The 22262-nt window shown below is 34.4% G+C and overlaps 1 protein-coding gene across 3 annotated transcripts in view; it reads right to left on the bottom strand.

The window, feature by feature from the left end:
- Window positions 1-22262, bottom strand: part of LOC150105315 (ubiquitin carboxyl-terminal hydrolase 48-like) — a 776830-nt gene that overhangs the window by 98830 nt on the left and 655738 nt on the right. For all 3 annotated transcript variants that reach the window (XM_090394693.1, XM_090394696.1, XM_090394694.1), the window contains 2 exons: window positions 12804-13021; window positions 1384-1533 (listed from right to left, as the gene is read on the bottom strand). In XM_090394693.1, coding sequence (XP_090250819.1) covers window positions 1384-1533; window positions 12804-13021 — 368 coding nt within the window. The remainder of the gene's footprint in view (window positions 1-1383; window positions 1534-12803; window positions 13022-22262) is intronic.

The raw sequence follows: 22262 nt of genomic DNA, 5'->3' as shown, positions 1-22262 counted from the left end.
GGAAAAAAAGAGAAAAAAAAAAACCTGGATTCAGGCCAAGTAGAGATTGTAAGGATCTGATTTCCCTTTAAGACAAATAGTTTAGAAATGATGGGAATATAACAAGGATCTGTCTATGAGTGTTGTAGATCTAGAATCATATGTCATACTGACTCCAGATGTAAACAATTTGAGTTATAAGTCAGCAACTGTAAGTTAGTTAATTTACGAACAAATCAAGCTCTTGTAATAAATGCACAAAATGTCTGCCTTCTATGTGGACTGCTTGATTTTGTTAATTTGAAATTGGTAATGTCATGTTCAGATACAAGACCAAATGACCAAGTCTCCTTCAGGTTCAGTGGACATTAATAAAAATCAGGGATTAAGAAAACAACATGAATCATGAAATCACAGTTCAAATTCCTTAGCAACAGCTTCCATGCTACCTAACAAAAACTACATATAAATGAAAACAGCTGGCATCTTTTTCAGTAAGAACCCACAGTAAAACACACTCACCTCAACTGTTTACAAGCTTTGAGTACACTTGCAGGAATAACACTATGTATAACTACATTAAATGTGCAGCCAGTGAGTACTGCAGTTACTGGCAGTCAAACTGTGAAAGGGTTGCATCTCACAACCTTTCTGTAATCTCATGTTGAGAGATTATGGAAAGGTAGATTATGAAAAACTGCATAATTTATTTTGTTCTCATATGAGATATGAGTTAATACTTGTTAAATAGGTTTATATTATAAAAAAAACGACCAACACTAAGTATTAATTCAAGATTGACCATTTTACAAACTAAGAGTATGCCACAAAAAAAAAAGTACAAAATCTAAAGATAGTGAAGTATATGCGGATCGTTTTTTTTTTTTTTTTTTTTTTTTTTTTTTTGACAATATACAGGCAATATGCAATACAATATATAACTGAGATTTTCAGTTGCAAATTTAATTATAAAGATCGTTATGATTACATATAGCACAAAGATGTACAGGGCAAAAGAGTTACTTGAATGGCATGCCATCATTCTGTGTGTACAAAATACAGCAAAACATATTTTTGAAATGAGCATAAATCGGTTTCCCTTACCCAAGCAGTACATAGTGCTTTTTAGAGGAAATTATTCTTTTCAATTTAAGTTATACTTAAATTAAAAAGAATCATACATATTTGGCAGTTACAGCTTTTGTCATTTAGGAAACTACTTGACAAATACAACTAGGAATATATTTAAGATGAGAAATTGAAAAATTGACATGCAATGAAAAATGTGAGTTTACTTTAAAAATCTTTTTTATTTATATTTTTATGTTTTTTTTTTTTAATTCATCATAAAGATGAAAAACTCAAACTATTCTAGTAATTAATATGAAAAAAAAAAATACCGACCTGTAATTTTAAGTCACGCAATGTCTGGTTAGAAGAGACAACTAGCTCTTTAGTTCCCCTTAATTTTCGCCTTCTACTACTTCGCCTTACTTGAGTATCTATTTGTGTGGCGGTATCCATTCCTTCCTCATTTTTCTTCTTCTTGAGATTCTATTTATGAAATTACAAACAACAGTAATTAATATATATATACACACACACACATATGTTGTGGACATGGATGTTTGTGATTGTCTTTCACCTTCATACATTCATTCATGCAATTATATATATATACACTCTCCCAAGATGGAGTGGATCACCTTGGAAGAAGCAGACCCAACCTTCCCGCAATGGAAGAGGCCTTTAAGAAGTGGGAAGATACAAGTAGAATCACACACACATAGTAACAATGGAAAATAGCTAAGCTTACTTGGTGATGGGGCTAACTCCTTACCAACCAAATTTACATATAAAATCTGGATTATATCAAGGAGAGCTAAAAGAACACACCTTTATATATATATATATTAATATTTCTGAACAAGACAAAGTTTCTCCTTCTGGAATAATCTCCAATCTTTCTTGGCATAAATATAATTACAATCACATCACTGTCTCCTTTACACCCAAGAAATTAAGTTTTCACTTTTTATTCTACAAGTTTTATTTTGGTGCTAAACAACTATTAAACCTATATAAATTCAGAGATCTTTCCACCATACAATACTGTTCTTGCATGTGGGTAGTATCACTGCAAATTCTAAAAAATTCTTGCTTGTAGTGCAGAAGAGGGCAATTTTGTTGAGCGATCAATAAATTTCTTCTTTCTGTGAATTTGTTAACATTAAATTTTGGGAAACTCTTCTCACCCATAGTACTATGTTTAATTTCTAATGTTCAAAAACAGCATAAACAAATAAATAAAACCAGCTTCCATATTTTCTGCATTTATAGTTCATTTCCCTGATTACTTATTGCAAATATCCCAATGCCTAATACCAAATCCCTCATCCTGGGTATACCAGTTTTCTCATATTAAATTCATCCAGTACATCCATATCCATTCCTATGCGCAACTCATTTGCTGCTTTTGCCCTTCCGCTCATCTCACTCTTTTCCCCTTTCTTCTATGGCTCGTCCAACAATTCTTTATTTCTTTCAATTGTGTATTTGAAATAGACAACATAGAAATATGGCTAATGATAGATATCATAAATTCATATCTCTTTAACTGAATATTTTTATACATTATGAGTACTCCTGAATTGCAATGTCTATAGGTTCTTATTATTACACAGGCATCTCCATGGAATCCAAAGATGCATTGGAAGAGGCCAACATTAACCACAATGCCCATCATCTTCTTCTTAAACTTCTTTACCATCAGATCACTCAAAACTGCCACTGGAAATCTATATCACTTATTCATCCCTCTTCCCATACAAAATCTTTGCTAATAACTTAAAAGGATGACCCTTTGTTCCCTCCCATTCAGTCACATACTGAAAATTTTCTTGAGCATCTGTTCTATAAAATCCTTTTAGCAACTTATATATATTTCTCTCATATCCCTCTTTTCTGCTTACCAGCTAAACTTTGCACTCCCCCCCCCCACCATAGACATTCAGTCTATTCTAATAGAACACTCCACAGACCAGGCATCATCTTGGTCATTTGGCTCAGTCCATCTCGTCCACATCCTCAAGACACTGAGACAACTAAATCTGTGCACAATAAACAATCAGATGTGGTTGCATTGAAGCCTTATAAAGAACTATAATAATTCCCTCATCTCTGCTTGTTAGTGTGTTTTTTCATATAAAAGTGATCTTTTAAGCTATTTTACCCACTTCTGCAATATGTCCTCTGAAATTCAACTTGTCCATCATCACATCCCCAAATCTACAGACCTGTCAACTCTCCTATCAATATAATACACAGCTTGCAATCTCTTTGGTCCAAAGTGTATATACTTTGTCACGTTAAAATAGTATCATTAACCTTTGTCCACAGTACTGTCAACAGGGTGTAGGATAGAGGCAGCCTGCCCCATGGCATGGCTTAATAAGGGCACTCGTTCAGCCATATTGCGGTAGGTGGAGTCGCTACGCTAACAATTCCTGTTAGCTTAGCAAGTGCAGAAAGAAGTTTTCTCAAGCTTAAACTGATTAAAAATATTTGCATACGGCAGTGACCCAAGAGAGATTGGTTGGTCTAGCAACTATATTGATAGAGGCAGACATAGCTTATAATTTAAATTTAGAAGAGCTTAAAAACAATTTTATTGTGTGATATCCTTGTAGAGCAAACATTTAATTAGTATTATTATGTAATCGTTTCGCATTAATGTTTCTCTTGTAATAAAAACAAACTGGCAATTGGAGATTTTTTTATATTTTTGTCTTATAATCCACCAGGGGCGATATTTAATTGTTTGCCTCAGGGCACGATCTAATCTGGAGATGGCCCTGTTTGTCCATAATTATCCTGCAGGAGCTACACATTATCTTTATTTATGACTATCTTCTTCAGCTTGGCATCACCAGCAAGCAACTATATTTCCCCCCTCAAATTATTCCCAATATCATTAATGTAAAACTTGAACAGTAGTAGCCATTGTACAGACCAGTGGCACACCACTGGTCACTTGCTTTCTTTTTGAGTGAATCTTAGCATATACTACTCTGTTATTTTAAAGGCTAATATAACCTGCTTTCATTTAGGAGTGCCCCATTTTTTACAATGTCATTGGCTCTTTACCCAAATCTTAGGGCATTACTGGGGTGTAATAAAACTAATATATGAAGAATAATATAGGAGGACAATTTGGACATACCTTTTTATGATTGTCTTCTTCAGCTTGGTATCACTGCAAGCAACTATACTTTCCCCCTAAAATTATTCCCAATATCATTAATGTAAAACTTGAAAACAGTAGTAGCCCATGTACAGACTGTTAATTCTGTTATTTTAAAGGCTAATATAGCCTGCGTTCATTTAGGAGTGCCTCTTTTTTTACAATGTCATTGGCTCTTTACCCAAATCTTAGAGTATTACTGGGGTGTTATAAAACTAATATATGAAGAATAATATAGGAGGAAAATTTGGACATACCTTTTTTGGAAGTTGTTTTCTGTCTCCTTATCCTGGCGATGCCAAAGACAGAAACACCTAGCTGACATGACATAGCCTCAACTTCCCACACGAGTTCCGAAGACAAAGCCCGTCGAAATGGCTCACATCCCATTACTCCCACCCCTGCCCTTTTCCCATAAATCCCTCCTCTTCCCCAAAAAATAATTTCTATCTTCAGATCCTTCTCTTACCCCTCCCCCCTCCCCAAACGCTCTCTTCCCACCATTAATAATAATAATAATATTATACATATAAAAAACCTGGGTTTTACAAATAATTCCCCCATATTACTTTACCCCCCCTCCCTTCCTTTAACAGCTTAACAGCAGATGAATGCACATCGCCAGGATAAGGAGACAGAAAACAACATCCAAAAAAGGTATGTCCAAATTTTCCTCCTATATTATTCTTCATAACACCCCAGTAATGCCCTAAGATTTGGGTAAAGAGTCAATGACATTGTAAAAAAGGGGCACTCCTAAACGAAAGTAGGATATATTAGCCATTAAAATAATAGTTTATTTTAGAGGAGTAAAATGGTAATTTTCCCAGAAATAATATAATAATAATTCCAATGCAATATACTACTCTGTTTCTGTCAATCAACCATCCTCTTACTTAGGTCACCAGCTTCATGCCCATTTCCATTTGCACTAACTTATGTAATAGAGTTCCATGTGGAATTCTATCAAATGCCTTTGCTAAGGCTAGCAGTATCATGGTATATAGCTATTTCCCTTATCCAACTCAAACGTCACATTACTGTAGAAAGTAAGTAAGTTATTAGAGCAAACCTCCCCTTAATAAGACCATTCTGTGATCAATAGAATATTAAATTCCAGTCCACCCATTCCTGGAATTTAGCCCTTAAGTAGATTTTCCAATATTTTAACCACTACTAGTCCTGAGATACCAATTAGTCTGTAATCTGCTATCTCTGTCTCGGAGCTAACAGGACGATCTTGCCCTTTTTCTACTCCCCCTGGAACTCTCCCAGTGCCAAGACTTAAAACAGCATAGTTAGAGGGCAGTGCAATTTCTTTCACACTTTCTTGTAATGCACAAGCTATTTCATCTAATCCCATGGCTGTATTCACACTGAGATTTCTTAATATCTTAAACATCTTCAGTTCATCTACTTCTATTCTCATAATAATCATTGTCACATCAGTCACTCTATTATCTCCCAGGAGCTGAAATAATGCAGTGACTAATGTCTACATTACTATTGCTAGTGGGCTTAGGATGAGAGAATCCGCTACATTATTCCATTAATATTACTACTCAGACTACATTAAAAGTAAGATTAATCAGTACAGCCTATAATCAGAAGACTGTGTCTATTATGTGCAGTCAATGTAATAGTAATTGTAATGAGATGGATAGCCAACTGGGCCAGCAAACTGTGTAGAGTGAATGTCCCAACAGCGAAAGGTGACAAGCAGGGCATTAAAGGGCTCCAGATGTTTAATCTATATATCAAGAGGAGATATTCAGCTAATGATGCTAAACTGAGAAGAGCAATTTTTGAATGCTCCAAGTTCTGTTGCAATGTTTACTAGATGATTTCAATTGATGCTCCTATGCATTATGGGGAAGATGAGTAGGGACTTCAGTTTGATGTTGCTGTTGTTAGTTAATTGATGTTATGCACTTTGGACAGAGAATCAGGAACAAGATGTATTGAATTGGAAGACCTTTCCTCCTAGAGGTGGAAGAGGTGAGGGACCTGGTAAATGATATTTCTATGGTTTAAAGCATTAATCAGGACATATCTGGATTTCTATGCACAGATGAGTATATATATATATAATTATATATTGAATGATTATGAAACATCAGAGAGAGGACAGAGGCAGGTGACCAAGAATTCTGGAATGTCGAGTACAAGGAGAGATTAAGGAATATGCAATGCAGAACATGAGAGATAGGAGAAGTACAAGAAAAGGCTGGTTTGTTTGCTGGCTTGGTTGGCTGAGTGGATGGTATATTTATTCTCCAATCAACAGGCTATGGCAATGTTGTCTAAATGGCAGCTCTGGAGCTGTGTATGTCCCTAAAATGAAGTATAAACTCAATTTCTGAATCATCTTCCCTATTTTATAATTTCTAGTAGAACATTCTGCAGTTTCAAAGTCATATCAACTAACCACATACAGGAAAACTCCACTTAACACGGATTCGATATGCGTGATAATCAGTTAGCATGACTGAGTGAAATGACACTATTTCCCACTTTAAGCGAGTGATTAATCAGTCAACTTGATTTTTTACGTTCTGCGAAATTTTACGTTATGTGAAATTTTTTGTTGCCAATCTGCAGTGAGCGGTAACACTTGTCAACGTAGCAGCCAGTGTAGTGTGATAGTACTGCAGGCAGTAGCCGGCAACACTCAGCAGTTGATTCAAAGCTCTCATCGCAAGCGCACGTGCAAACTCTGTTCTCTTGCTCAATCACTTTTCCTTCATTTTGCTTTAATTTAGAGGAGGGTGATTATGATGATTGTCAAATATTCAATGTTGATGAAACTGGTCACTTTTGGAAGTGTATGCCACAAAAACTTTCCTAGCTAAAACTGAAGCATATCAACCAGGATACAAAGTATCTAAAGATTGTCTTACGCTTTTATTATGAGGCAATGCAAAAGGTGACTTTAAACTCAAGCCTATGTTACTTTATTGTGCACAAAATCCAAGACCTAACATTATTGAAGAAATCAGCACAACTGGAAAAGAACTTGGATTTAATGAACTGGGTAATGAAGATGTGAGAAATTTGCTCGATCCCCATTCACAACAGTTAAGTGAGAATGATCTTCAACTAGAAGAACAGCATGCATATGAAAAAGAAGATCAGGAGTGTGAACAAGAAGAGAATATTATGACTAACTGCGAAAGAACTTGAGCTAATTTTCAATTACATTGAGCATGCTAAGGAAATTTTGTTTGATGTTGATCTCGATATCGTACGAAGCTTTGAAGTCTTCCAAAATCTTGATAAAGCAATCACAGGTATTGCAAATTGCATGACATGATGAAAAAGTCTAGCACTATCCATACATTTTTACTTAATTTTTTTTGTAAAAAAGTAGCTCAATCAAATGTTTAGACACTAAGTAAAAATTTAAGCAACCGATTTTTATTAACTTTCATGATTTTATCCTGTAATATAGCTTATACTGTAATTTTTTTTTCAAATTTACGCTAACCGATGGATGAATTATAATTATTCCTACTGGTTATTGTATTCGCATAATGCGATTTTGCTTAGTGTGCTTTAATTGATGGATTAATTAATTGTGTTAAGTGAGGTTTCCCTGTATAAAGCTTAAAACTATAAGCTTTACCTTTTTTAATCAATGTAATTCTGTGCATACTTTCAGAAATGCACATATGGTTTATGAATGTGAAAAATATTGGATTTGCAGCTTGCTGAAAAGGAATGGAATAAAATCTTAAATGTTACATTGTATTGTACATACAACAAGTATTATGTGGGTTTTCACTGGGACAATTTAATACAATTGCAAAGGTAGTGAAAATAAATTTAATAATAGTAGAAACTATGCTCTTGCACATAGAAATTTTTTTTAAAAAATAATAAAAATAAATAAATAAAATAAAATAAAGTTAATGCTGTATGTGGTCACTTATTTTTATACAATCAAATCTTGGTTGAGTGCTGGAAAACGTTTTGTAAGATTTTATTGGAAGAAATAAAATGTGATACTGATCTAACTAAAATCTTAGTGATGTTGCTTTCCTTAGTCAGGGAAAAACCAAACTATCTGTAATCTTTGCAGTCATACTGGTGGTTTTCATAACAAGCTGCCACTGTTAAAACTAAATCTACAAGGAAAAAATTTGACTTACTTTGAATCCTGAGATCTTTTGAAGAAATTACAATACTTGGTGAAACTATACATTTTAAAGTATTTGTCTCTTGGCTGGACACTCTTATTAAGAAGTTTATTGACAGGTAAAAGCAATTGGATGAAATCAAACCAAGCATATGCCTCTTCAACAATCTATTGAATATTGATGATGATGAAAGTTTGGGATGGCACAAACATAGCACATAGTGTTGCACATGGCTTACAGTTAAGTCTTTTATTTTGTAAATATCAGTAATTATTTCTAGTAGTGTTTTACTTACTGTAGACTATAATGTTTGAACGTCTGTGTCTCTGTTTGTAAATATTAGCTTTGGCTGGCATGAATGATTTGAGAGGTGTTGAAATTTGTAATGAGAAAATATGAAAGAGTTGCAGATAGAAATAAGAAACTAAAGATTTGCACATCTATTGCCTCGGTATGACAGGACTGAATTAAGAAGAAGAGCCATGATTACTAATGAGTCAATGAGAATATTGTGGGCAGAATGGTGTGCAGTTAATAGATGTGTGAATTTAATAGATGAAAGAACACGTATGTGCCTGATGGACTGCATTCAAATGGTTTCAGAATGAGGTGTTTGGAGAGAATGTTGTTCAGTGGAAGTCTGGAAGTGCAAAATCAGGGAAACTAGAAGTATTAGCAGGGGATGCAGTCAAGTGTGGATTCAGTATCTCTGAAACAAATGTGTATGTATTATATAGAAATGATTATGAAATGCTGAATGCAGTTTCACAGGTTTCAAATCCAAATGGTTTGGTAATGACATTACACAAGGATAACTGAGTGGCCAATGCAATATCGAAATGCATGAAATGAATGTTATAAGTGTTAGAAATAAAGGAGAGGTGTTTTTGGCATTGGTCAGTTTGGTTTAGCCAAAACATATAGTCATTAGTGAGACTTGATTGACAGAAAAATGATATAGTTACAGGAATAGAACATAAAGGATATTGTATTTTGGGAGAATAGAAAGAATGGGATAGGAGGAGGGGTATTGGTGATGGTAACTGAAGAAGTTCAATCAACAAAATTAGAAGATAAAGATTTTAGGTCTAGGAGAGATGTTCATTTGCAGCTATTTGGTGTGAGATAGAGGCCAATAGGACAAAATATATTGTTCTGGTATAGACCAAGGTATACAAAGGAAGATGTAGAAATGCCAAGCATTGGCAGATTAGTTACAGCGAATGCAGGCTGAGCAATTATTATGGGGAACTTAAGCTATGAGGACAGAGAGTGGAGGGAGTTAAAGGAACATGGCAAGATGGAAGTTATTATTAGACACACACATGTTCACAAAAATAAAGAATAATAATTTTTATTATTGCAAATATTTGACCAGCAATTGACAGGTCATCATCAGTGCACGAACATAATCACAAATAGGAGTAACATTATGCTGATGTGCTGTGCATGGCCCATTCATTTTGTTGAAATATGTGCAATAATAAAAATTATTATTCTTTATTCCTGTGAAGTGGTTACATGTATCTAAAAATCTTTACTATGTTACAAGTGTCATTAAAAGCTTTAATAAGGGGGAACTGAAATTTATACAGTTGCTAAGGGATAATTACCTGAAGCACATGTCATAGACATCACCAGGGGTTTGAGAGTGATGGATCTAGTAATAGCATCAGAAGATGAATTACCATAACCAAGGAAGATACTATGCCTCCAAGAGGGAAGAGTGACCATGTCATCTTGTTCTGGGAGATTGCTAAACAAGTGAAATTCTTTGTCAAGAAATGATTAATGTTGAACTATAAAGCTGGTAATTATTATAAACTTAGGAGGCATCTTAGATCAGAGCATGGCTTGAGAAGCTACATGGAAAGAATGTCAGTAGTGTATGGGAAGTGGTTAGGGATTGTTTGAAAGAAGCAGCAGAAGACTACGTCCACATGGTCAGGAGGATAAACCAAGTAAGAGTTAAGTAGATGAGTAGAGATATAAAGCAAGAGCTGAAAAAAACATTGGAAAGAATATAAAGGATCAGCATACTCATTAGTAGTACAAAGTGCAGGCAAGAATGACTAGTATGGTAAGAAAGGCGAAATCAGACTGCGAGAGAAAATTAGCTAAGCAGGCCAAAGTAAATCTAAAAGAGTTTATTTTGTAGCAAGTAAAAAAGAAGAATGACTATGGAAGGCTGGCTTTAATCAATGCTGATGGTAAGAAGGTAACTGAAGCAGAAGAAATAGTTTAGTTGCTGAATGATCACTTTGCAAAGGTGTATCATCCATGTGGAGATTGTGCAGAAGCTGATGTACCAGAGACTGATGTGAGAATTGAGGTAGATGAACATGATGTGTTTGGTATATTATAAAATATCAACATGAATACATGGGATTGGATGGCATGTCAGTCTGTGTTTTAAATGAATGTGCAAAAGAACTGATAATGCCTCTGACCAAGTCATTTAATGTAAGTCTGTTTCCAGGTTGCTCCAAGACAGAAGCAGAAAATTACAGACCAATTAACATTTCAGGAATGGTAGTTAAAATATTGGAAAAGTTAGTTAAAGGTAAAATACAGCAGGTAAGTAGATAGGACTATTATACTCTATGGTAGGCAGCATGGCTTTGTAAAAGGTAGGTTCCTGCCTTAGTAATTTACTCACATTTTATAATAGAATGACAGCAGAATTAGGTAAGGGAAATGGCTTTATCATGATATTGCCTGGACTTTGCAGAGGCATTTGAGAGAATACTACATGGATCACATACAGATAGATACCAGAGAGTAGTATATGGTGGAGTGGAATCTAGGAGAAAGGGAACACTAATTGAGTGCCCAGTGTTCTATACTAGGGCCACTTCTCTTTAATTTGTATATAGGAAAAGATTTAAGGGGAGGGGGGGATATTCAGATTACAAATTTTAAATTATACTTGTTCTAATATTAATTAAAAGAGCTAAAAGGTTTAATAAATTAATTTGCATACCTTTATATTAACATATACTTTTATCTTACTGAGATATATTTATATATCTTATTTAGATATATTTACACATACATACTCTAATAAAGAAGGTAAGCAGAAATTCCATGGCTTGGTCACCTGGCAATTATCTCTCTTGCAATTCTCCCTCAACAACCTCCTTTGCATAATAATAATAATAATAATAATACTATACAATTTGTATATATACTATCAGAGACCTCAGGAGAGTCAAGTACTCATCAAGGGAGGCTGTCATCACACAGTAACTGTGATACCTTCTCTTAAATTCATTCACACTAGATGAACTCACCACTTCAACACGCAAACTATTCTGCTCACTCATTGCTCTGTAAGAAACAAATCTGGCTCTCGCTCCTTTCTTAAATACAGACTAACTATTCTTAAATACTAGACTAACTATAATAAAAAATTTCATAAACTAATACATAAACTAATATCCTATAACACCCTTTCAGAAGTAGAGGCCTCTATCATATGCGTATCATTTCTCTTTCTCCTGTATACTGCAGCCCACATATTCTTAATCTGTCCTCATAATCCACCTTCCATAATTCCAAATCTTTGTAACTCTTCTTTACACCCTTTTCACAGCTTCTTTATCTGCTTTATATTATATATTTATAATATATAAAATATAAAAAATTGTATATATATGAGGGTGGTCTGAAAAGTTCTCAGCTTCGCCCATAGATGGCAACACTATCAGCATTTTTTTTTTTTTCCAAGTTGATACATCTGTCATAAGCATCCATATGAAATTGCAAGTCATTCTATCAAGTAGTTTGTTTTATACAGCTGCTGAAGCAAAATTTTTGTCTGTATCCCTTGAAAATGATAAAATTGAGTATCGTGCAGTTATAAAATTCTTTGTAAAAGAAGATTTAATGCCAAAAGAAATTCATTCAAAGTTCATAAAAGTTTAAGGGCACTTTTCTCCTTCATTTTTGACAATTAAGAAATGGGCTGCAAAGTTTAAACTTGGACGTACCAGCCTTGAAGATGATCCATGTGAAGGACATCCAAAAAGTGTAACAACACCAGAAATCATCGATCAAGTGCACGATATGGTATTCAAATGACCGGTGAGTCAAATGCGTGAAACTGCTGAGACTATAGGCATTTCAAAAGAACGTGTAGGATATATTTTGCATGAAGAACCACTACAGGAGAAGTATAATGGCACTGGAGCATCGCTGGAATAAATGTATTAGTCTTAAGGGAGATTATGTTGAAAAATAAAAATAATTTTGAAATTATAAATTCATTTTTTCATTGTTAGGCAGAGAACTTTTCAGACCACCCTTGTAAAAATATTTCTTTTGATTCAGTTAATGGATGGTTGCAACAACTGACTGAACTTTTTTTAAGGTGCTATTTATAAAATAACATCTTATAAAATAAGGTGTTATTTTATAAATATCTGTTGGCTCTATCTTACCTGCACAAATTCTGGATCTTCCTCTTTTCCAGTAGCAGTATTTATGTTGCTAAATGTTTCTTCAGCAGAGTTATCTTTGAAATCACATTCAGAAACTCCATTTGGTTTCCCATCTTCAAAACTGCATACTCTAAGTACATAAATCTTGGCTTGATTAAATTCCAACAGCTGTTGCTGCTCTGCTAGTAAACGGGCTGTGTAACATGTTTGACAAACAGCTATGAAAAGTAAAAAAAAAAAAAAAAAGAAAAGAAAGAAAGAAACAATACCGTTGTTTAAGCTTATTAAAAACTACTGATTTTTTTTCTCGTAAATTTGATTTTCAGAGAGAAAACATGAAAACAAAAAAATAATATATCATGTTCAATCAGGTATCAATTCTTTTATTTATTTTTGTTATTATTCTGTTTGCTAGTGAGACTGCTATGAATCCATTGCATTGCTAAGTAACTGAATTTGAAATTCAGAGAATACAATCTTCAGCACTGGAATATGTCATGACATGATACTACTCAAGACACAAACCTTGCTGAGAGGCCTGTATATTTGTTTTATTAGTGCTTTTGATTAATGTTTCACTGGCCTGATAGCTGTTTTGAACTGTTAAGAAGACAAACATATCAATACCATAGAAATCCTGTCTTCAGAAAGTTGTATTTTTCACAAGTAAAATATAGGTCAGTATGTAAATTTTAATCACGAAGAGGCCAGGGTTTCAATTTGGTGTTACACATATTGCTTTCTAGCACACAGACTTCTCAGCAGTTCTGTGAAACTTTTATAAAGTTTCAAATTCAGTTAGTTATGAAATAATGATGGATTTATAATATCCTATATTTTTATAACTTTACAACACAAACTGAAACCTTCTAATCTCTTTCTTCATAATTCATGCTTTTGCTTTTAAAAATATCTTTATTTTCCTTTATTCTGAAACCGTTTATACATATTTGACTTAATATACTTAAGCATTCCAAATAGAGATTTCATAATTTAGCCAGGAATGTCCAAAGCACTGCCCATGGGCTGGATGCGGCCCGTAGTGTGAGTTTGTGTGACCCGCCTCTGGGTTTTGATTTTCACGAGCGAAAAAATAAAATACAATACCAATAAAATACAATACAAAAAAATAAAATACCAATTTGAATCAAATGCGTATTAGATATTTTAATTCCATCACTAATCAATTATCTCGATGTTGGTATTTTTTATCTGGTGTGTTTACGTCACTATATACCCACGTATTTTTCAAATATTAGATGTGTGAAAGAAACATTCTTACACTGTTTTGTTCCAACGCGCATGCTCCGGGTGCTCACGTGGAACGTGAGGGAGCTATTAGTGCGCAATTATTGTTGTTCGTTTCTTCAGCTTTTGAGGTTGTGTTGCTGTTGCTCACCAAATTACTAGATATACATAGTGATGTGGCCCTCGGATAAATTTTTTTTAATGCGGCCCTCGGATTACCTAAGGTTGGACAGCTCTGATTTAGGCCATTAGAAACAATGGCTGGACAGCCTTGGGTTTGATTCTCATTGCAGTATGAAAGGAACCTTTGTAAGTACTTTTCAACTAAAAAAAAGTGAATTAGTTGGTTTCATGAAAAAGTAGCAAAGATTTTCCTCCTGAAAACAGTCAAACCAGTTCTGTGCAACGAAAAAAGATAATTGTGAAAATATAGAAGAAGAGGATACTTAAGCATCCCATTGTCTAATTTCTTTTGGAAGTTGAAAATAACATTCATCTAACATTTATAGGACACTTCTACCATATGATAGGTTTTCGCATAATCTTAGATTTGCATAAATAACAACTGTGACAGCACTCCTATTTGCCAATCATCTTTGGTGTGACAAATCAATTTGCCTAACATATTGAGGACGATGAAAAAAAAAAGGATCGTACAAGTCAGATGAAAATACCTACCAATTCTGTTATCCATTTTTATAACATCTACCTCTGTAAAGCAAGCAGTTGTAAAGTCTTACTACTGATGATCCCTGAATTAATGAGAACCATCTGGATTAGAACCACAGAACCATAAGCATTAGCTATTGATGAGTTAAAAGCAAAAGGAGTTCAATGAAATACTTTTGCCTTAATAGAAGTTGTCATTTTACCTTGATCAAAAAGATAATTAATCAATAAAAGATATCATTTTAAATTAATAATTACCTACTTCCACAAATAAATGATTATTATCCCTTACTGTAATCATATTGCAAAATAAATTAAATTGCCTCAATTTTTAACAATCATAATACTAATAGATCAATGTATAATAGTAATATTGCACAATGAATAGAAAACTTTTTTTTTTATACTGCATGGAATCAACATTTTCAATTAAATTAGTGTGCTGAATTCAAAAATAACCTGTAAGAATTTCATAACCTTTATCCTTCCCCAGTATGTACATGGAAACTAAAATCAAGTCTTTAAATAACATTAGATTTTACTGAATATTTCGAATATGAACACGTATAATTAAAAGTTTAAAAACTGTTTATAGAAGATTTCATTTTCACTGACGTTATGCTTAGCATTTACAGATACCATCTAGATCATCTTTGAACAGATTTAATCGAGCAGTAATCTGACAGCATAATCAGATTGCATTTTGCCTGATAATCTTTTTCCATACTTGATATGTCTTGATGATGTCTTTCAGTGTGCTTAATGAGTGGCTTAACATAATTGTCCAACATCCTTTCATCAAACATCTTCATGTGAAGTTGGAGGAAGAAAAATTTGGGGAACGAACTAACAAACGAGCGCGCGTGCGCATGCGCGCGCACACGCACACACACACACACAGGAGAAAAAGAGTGTGTGCAAAAATACAAAACCTTGGGGTACTCTTGCAGTTTGTTGATATGGAAATCTAAGGTGAGGAAACTATTCACCATGACTCACAGTGAGAAAGTTGGTCTGCTTTGCAGAATTGAAAAGCAGACCATAGAATGCCAGTTTGCTAAGTAGTCCCCCTGTACCAAACCCAATCACATGCTTTTGAAATGTCGAGAGTAAACAAGCCTCTGAATTTTTCCATGGCTTGAGTCCAGAGGTGGATGGAAGGTAAAAGATCAGGTGTGGATTAAAGCGACATATTGCTGGTCAATTAATAGGTCTTTAGATGGTGGCGAGAAATTGGCTTTTTTTTTTAGAGAGAACGGAAGTGAGAGCAATTGGATAGTAGTTTAGTGGCTGACTTTTATACCTTTCTTTGGAATGAGCTGGGTGTACAGGTCTTTTTCCATGCTGCAAGTCAGATGCTAGTTGAATAGGATAGATCAAAGAGATGATACCAGATAGGTGTTGTTCTTTGGAACAAGTTTTTAATACAACAGGTGGGATACCATTAGAACTAGATGACTTGTTTGTGTTCAAGTTATTAAGGTTTCTTTGGACCCTTAATAACTTGTTGTCTTTAGGTGAGGTGACTATGGTACCATGTGAGAGTGGTGGAAAGGAGTGGACAAAAGTTGTACCCAATCGCCTTCAAGGGACTAGAAGACTCGACTGCCATTTGGACATGCGAGTTTATAGCATTTGGTCCATTCAAAATCTGATTTGGATTTGCTAATGATTCTTCTACAACTGTTGTTTTTTTTTTTACTACACTGGCACACTTCCTTTTGAGAACCAAAGATTTGGATGGTGGCTGGATATTTTAGGTGGAATGAGGGATGAAGGACTTCATCCTTGTGAGGATAATTTCTGTTATTTAGCCTAAGCAGGTGTTTTGACCAGGAGAACTGAAGTGGTAGTTGGACCATGGAAAGGAGGAGAAGTAGTAGTCATGGAACTCATTCCATTTGGCACTCTTAGTCAAAGGACATAATACTAAGAACTGCTGGGTGAAGGTTGTTCCATGGCAAAGATATGATGCCATGGACTGAATTACAGAGGAAAACTGACATCTGCAGTATATTTGGAAGTGGAGTATGTTAGGAAGAGATCAAGTGTGTTGGGTGACTGACTGGAGGGGGTTGTCAGATATTCTGATTTAGAGATTGTTGATTTCTGTTAAGTTGTTGCTAATGGCAAATACCTTGGTATTCCTACCTGCTTGATCAGTGAAACTGAAGAAAGGAAGCCAATTTGAGTTGTTGAAATCTCCAGGAGGATACCTTACTATAAGGTTATTTTAACTGCAGAAACTTGAACTTCAGAAAGAGAGAGAGAGAGAGAGTTGAATAGGTCAGAGTGGTTATCAGAGTTCGGGGAGTAAAAGAGATAGTAAATAAAAGCAACAGGTTGGTGTGATAAAATTTTTTTGAGCTATAGTAGATCAAACAGGAGGGATTTGAGGTTTTGCAATCTCTGACATGGGATGTCAGTTCTGATGAATGCATAAGTGTTGCCCTTGTGGCAGAAGGAACTGTGTAATGTGTAGTTTTTGAGGTGGACAGTGGTTAATGTTGTCAGCTCGGGCTCTGTTAGAAATAGTAATTCTGATTTAGATGAAAGTAGGTGGTATACCTCATTTATATTACTGCTTAGGTTAGGTGAGGTGCAGTGGCAGCTGGTGAAAATTGTAAGTGGGGGTGCTGCATACACAAAACAAAACAAAAAAATTATTTTTTTTCTTAATCAGTAACCAATTTATTAATAAATAAATTTACATATTCAAAAATTGCTTTATTAAAAATATTTTATCCTCACCACGAACAAACACCAATAATAAAAGTTTCGTATCTCACAGAAATAACATGTGCAAGCATACGATACACTGCCCAACCAAGAAGTGTCGGAATGACTTGTAATGTGCAATCACATGCGCAAACGAATATCAGCGAGTCTGGCTGCATTTGGCCAAATGCAATAATTCTGACACTGTGTTAGATTGCAGTGTATTTGTTTCATGTAATGATAATTGAAAAAATATAATTCTTTTCATATTTTCAACAGTGACACTTGTCATAATTCAGCCTTGCATCTATAATAAATAAATAATTATATGTTATTTTAACAGAATAAAATAAGATTTGCAAAAAATAGTTCACCCTCACCACGAACATGCACCAATAATAAAAGTTTCATATCTCACAGAAATAACGCGTGCAAGCATACGATACACTGCCCAACTGAGCAGTGTCAGAATGACTTTGGAAGTTTACCTTACCTCAGTCCTGAAGATATTTTCAGGCACAAACTTTATTTGATTACACTTGGATAAAGGATTAAACTAAATTTATTATAATCGGAATGACTTGTAACGTGCAATCACAAGTGCAAACGAATATCGGCAAGTCTGGCTGCGACTGGTCTAATGTGATAATTCTGACACTGCATTAGATCACAGTGTATTTGTTTCATAATCTAAAGCGTTAATTGAACAATTCCAATTATTAACTATTCAATCACTGTCAAAACATAAGCTGTAACCTTTAACATGTTGTATTGCATTTATATAATGTTGTAAGCATCGTTATTATTTATAAGCACAAACAAAATTTAAAATTTTTATTTTTCCTTGGGAGTGTTGCAGTGTACGGGCCGCCACTGGTGATGTGGATACGAAACTTTTCTCTTTTTTTTGGATAAGAATTAATGTTGGTGGGTTTTTTCTATTGTTTTTGGTTGTATCTTTGTTATTTTTTATGATTTTTTGTGAACCAATTTTGGGGAAGAATTTTTATGATCCACAGTAAAATCATGTTTCTTTCGGTTGTAATTAATTATATGTGGGAGGGAAGAGACATACCACCCACAGAAAGGAAACCCAGTTTCCTATCACACACAGCCATGGCAGTTCCCTTCCCCTTTCCCCTGCATCCAATGTACTTAGTCTCCCAGTCATGAACTGGTAAGTGGCAGCAGGATTTAGTGTTAGTTGATTGGAAAGCCCATAGTATAGTAGGTAAGAAATAAGTAAAACAGCAAAAACAAATAAAAATCAGTGTAGAAAAACAATTGTAAAAGATTGGTATAAAATAGATGTAAAAAGCATAAAAAAAGTATTAAATTTCATAAAACATACATAAAAAAAACAGGTTGCTAAAAGCATATTTATAATAAGCTAAACTAATAAGTATGTAAGTTATTTGAGATGATAAAGATTTAATACCTAGTATACTCTTAAGAAATGTTTCATTTATGATTACTGTTATTATTTTGATTTTTATGTATTGTATAAGACTTGTATATTCTGCTTATTTATTACATGTGTTCTGGACCAATAATGACTATGATCACCCCTCATTAGGAAAGAGTGTGTAAGATGACTACCCTATGCAGAGCCAAGCAAGAATAGCTTCTTCTGTTCAAACCCTATGCAGGCTAGACTGCCATCATTTAATTTCAGGCTTAATTTGGTAAAGCTTATTATTAGTCTAGCTGTTCCAAGGTAACTGTTACTGGGACAGAAGTTTTTGCCTAATAATCTGCTGGTAATCTGTGTATGGTACAGGCAGACGGTGGAGATGTTTGAGAAATGAGCTGACCTAGATGCAGTATCTGCAACCTCATTTCCCTTAATCTCCACATAGCTTGGAATTCCAACAGAAATGTAGCTTCCATTATTGAAAGTTTTTTTATGATGAATGATGGTAGGAGGATGAGTGAATGTACTGTTATATCGATGTTTCTATATGTTTTATGCTTAATTAGTTGTTTACTTAAATCTATCCTTTCTTACCTAAAACTTTATACAATCAAAATCCTACCGGCTTGGCCATTGTTATATTTTTATCTTTTGTGATTTATTCTCTTTATTCACTTACTTTAATCTTATTCTTATATCTAGGATTGTTTCCTCTTCGGATACTGGCGAATTTATATTTTGCTGCACCAGCCAGTATCCTATAGTAGAAAAGATCCTTCCTCAGGGAGACAATACTAGATTCTTAGCTTTCTTACACAATATCTTATTTTAAACTGCCATATAGATTCAGATTATTGCAGTCATGACCTAAATCTATTATTATATTCAGTCTCTAAATCTTTCCCGGCAAAATAGGTTCTATTTTTATAAGTGGTAAGTTGGAATTGTAATCGGCATGACTCAGGTTCAGGTAAATATGACATGTTTATTGGAATATCTAAAACACAATACAAAACTCATACACTCAATTATGCTCAATACTAAATAAAACTTGAATTAAGAGGTTAACACTTTCTAAATTAATTAAATCTTATAAAGCATGCTAAACACAGTAACTGCATATTGGGATAGATAGCAAATGATATGAAGTTAAGCTAAATACCTTTCAGTAGTATTACCCGCAAGAGAAAACTAACAAACATTCTAATCTTACTGAGATACTAAATTCTACTATTCTTATTGCATCAAGTTAATCCTATCACATACAAAACATACAGTGGATACTTCTCATCTATTGGCTGTTTATACCCCAATGTAGGGGTTACGCTATCTTCATTCCTTCTGCCAAAAACGGACTCAAATCTTTGCGTTTCAGGAACAACTCGATGGGACTTTTCAGCGACGGCTTGATTCTGCTAGGACTGGAATTTTTACCTTCAGCTTTGCATAGAATCCTACTTCATTTTAAGAATGCTCGCAGTCTGATATCTTATCACAGACTTCACCCCCTCCTTTACGCGAAACTGCCCGTTAACTTCCGAACCACCAAAACAGGAAAACATTATGACCCGAGAGACTGTTCCGATACGGGCTCAACCCTTTAGCAATTTGATATTCTTCCTTATGCACACAGCCCTTATCTTTTCACCCCTTTGGGTTCATCCTTTGCTTTTCCGACGCTGTTATACTTGGATTCACAGAATACATGGCAACGTAATTTTCCGAGTAAGCTATAGCCACTAGCATTACAACGTACACGTGTAGCTTTATGCCTTCCAGGAATTATTACTTAGCAACTTTTTAGATGACTCACAGTAAATTTTACATTGCTTAAGTGAGGCTTAAATTTAAATTAGATTATCTCTCTTTTTAGACATACTTAAAAATGAAATCTTAATATAATCACATCAGCTTAAATATAAGGCACTTGAAATAAAGAATACAAATTTTACATAAAGTGAAGAAGTTTCACTTTTAATTACAACTGATGTGCAGGTATTGCTCTTTGTCTGCAAGTTTTATATGTTAGATTCCAAATGAATGATCTCTTTCCAAGATTCCTTCATTTAGGATCTAACAGTATGTATCTGCGTAAAGGTACTCTTCTGATAAACTGAAAATTCAACATGATCTGTGGGATTATGAATTATTACAGTATCCAAAAAAAAAAGGTAGTTAGTTATTGGATTCACATTCAAGTGAACTTGATAAGGGAATACAAGGAGTTTATTTTCTCTATGAACTGAAGTAATTCTGACTCAGTGTGAGACCAAACTGCAAATATATTATCAACAAAATGTAACCATATATGAGGCTGAGGGAATATATCTAATTGCTAATCAAATCGCTACCAATGTCCTTTGGCATACATTAAAGATTTTCATGCCACCAGTGCAATTTATCAAACAAATACAGTCAATCATCTATAGATTTATATGGAACCAAACAAACTGGCTTTCCTACTCCAAGCTAAGTATTTCTCTTAAAGAAGTAGAACAAAATGATATCCGTTCACAACAGAATAACATTTTGCACTCACCTTTTCCTCAATATCCAACAACAAGAAATGGCACACATGGCAAACATATTTTCATTTCTACTACTAGAAGTCTCTCTTTCTCCACAACCTTAAGAATGACAATAATCCATGTACCAATGAGTCCAGCAAGTGAAGACAGCCTCGAAATCCTCCTGGAGTCCCCATCTTCCACAACACGATGGCAAGAAATCCCATCACCAACAGAGAGGCGTTTTCCTCCATGGAGCTGGCAAGACATGAGGGCCTTGGTTACATTCTCCTTTTCCTTTCTTTTAGTGTTACACGGTGATCAGCATTCATTTTCGAAATTATGGATTTTACAACCGTGTTATAACTAACTCTTTTTATTATCCCGACATTTCGATCTTCATATCAAGATCATCATCTGGAGCATACACAAGACATAGCTGAGTTACATTACAAACCGTAAGCTAGAGAAACAATGATTTGATCACGTGTTATTCTACTAACATGACCTCTAGTGGGAAAAAAAAACCCAGCAATGTGTGGGAGAGACTTATACTCTCCAATGTAAAAAAAAAAAAAAAAAACCTACAGTACCCTAATTCAACAGTCCAACCAAAGCACCTCAATTTAAAAAATTTATAACTGTAATTTATAATTTTTTTCCCCACTAGAGGTCATGCCAGTAGAATAACATGTGATCAAATCATTGTTTCTCTAGCTTACAGTTTGTAATGTAACTCAGCTTGTCTTGTATATTTATGTATGCTCCAGATGATGATCTTGATATGAAGATTGAAATGTCAGGATAATAAAAAGAGATAGTTATAACACGGTTGTAAAATCCATAATTTCGAGAATGAATGGTGACATTCTTTCTCAAACCTTTACCTGTCACTTTCCAAAA

Source organism: Typopeltis vanoorti, chromosome 6, assembly GCF_054136105.1.
Source record: "Typopeltis vanoorti isolate ZY-2024b chromosome 6, IOZ_Tvanoo_1.0, whole genome shotgun sequence".
NCBI lineage: Eukaryota > Metazoa > Arthropoda > Arachnida > Uropygi > Thelyphonidae > Typopeltis > Typopeltis vanoorti.
The sequence above is the reverse complement of the archived record's forward strand: the minus strand, read 5'-3'. Positions and strand labels throughout refer to the sequence as shown.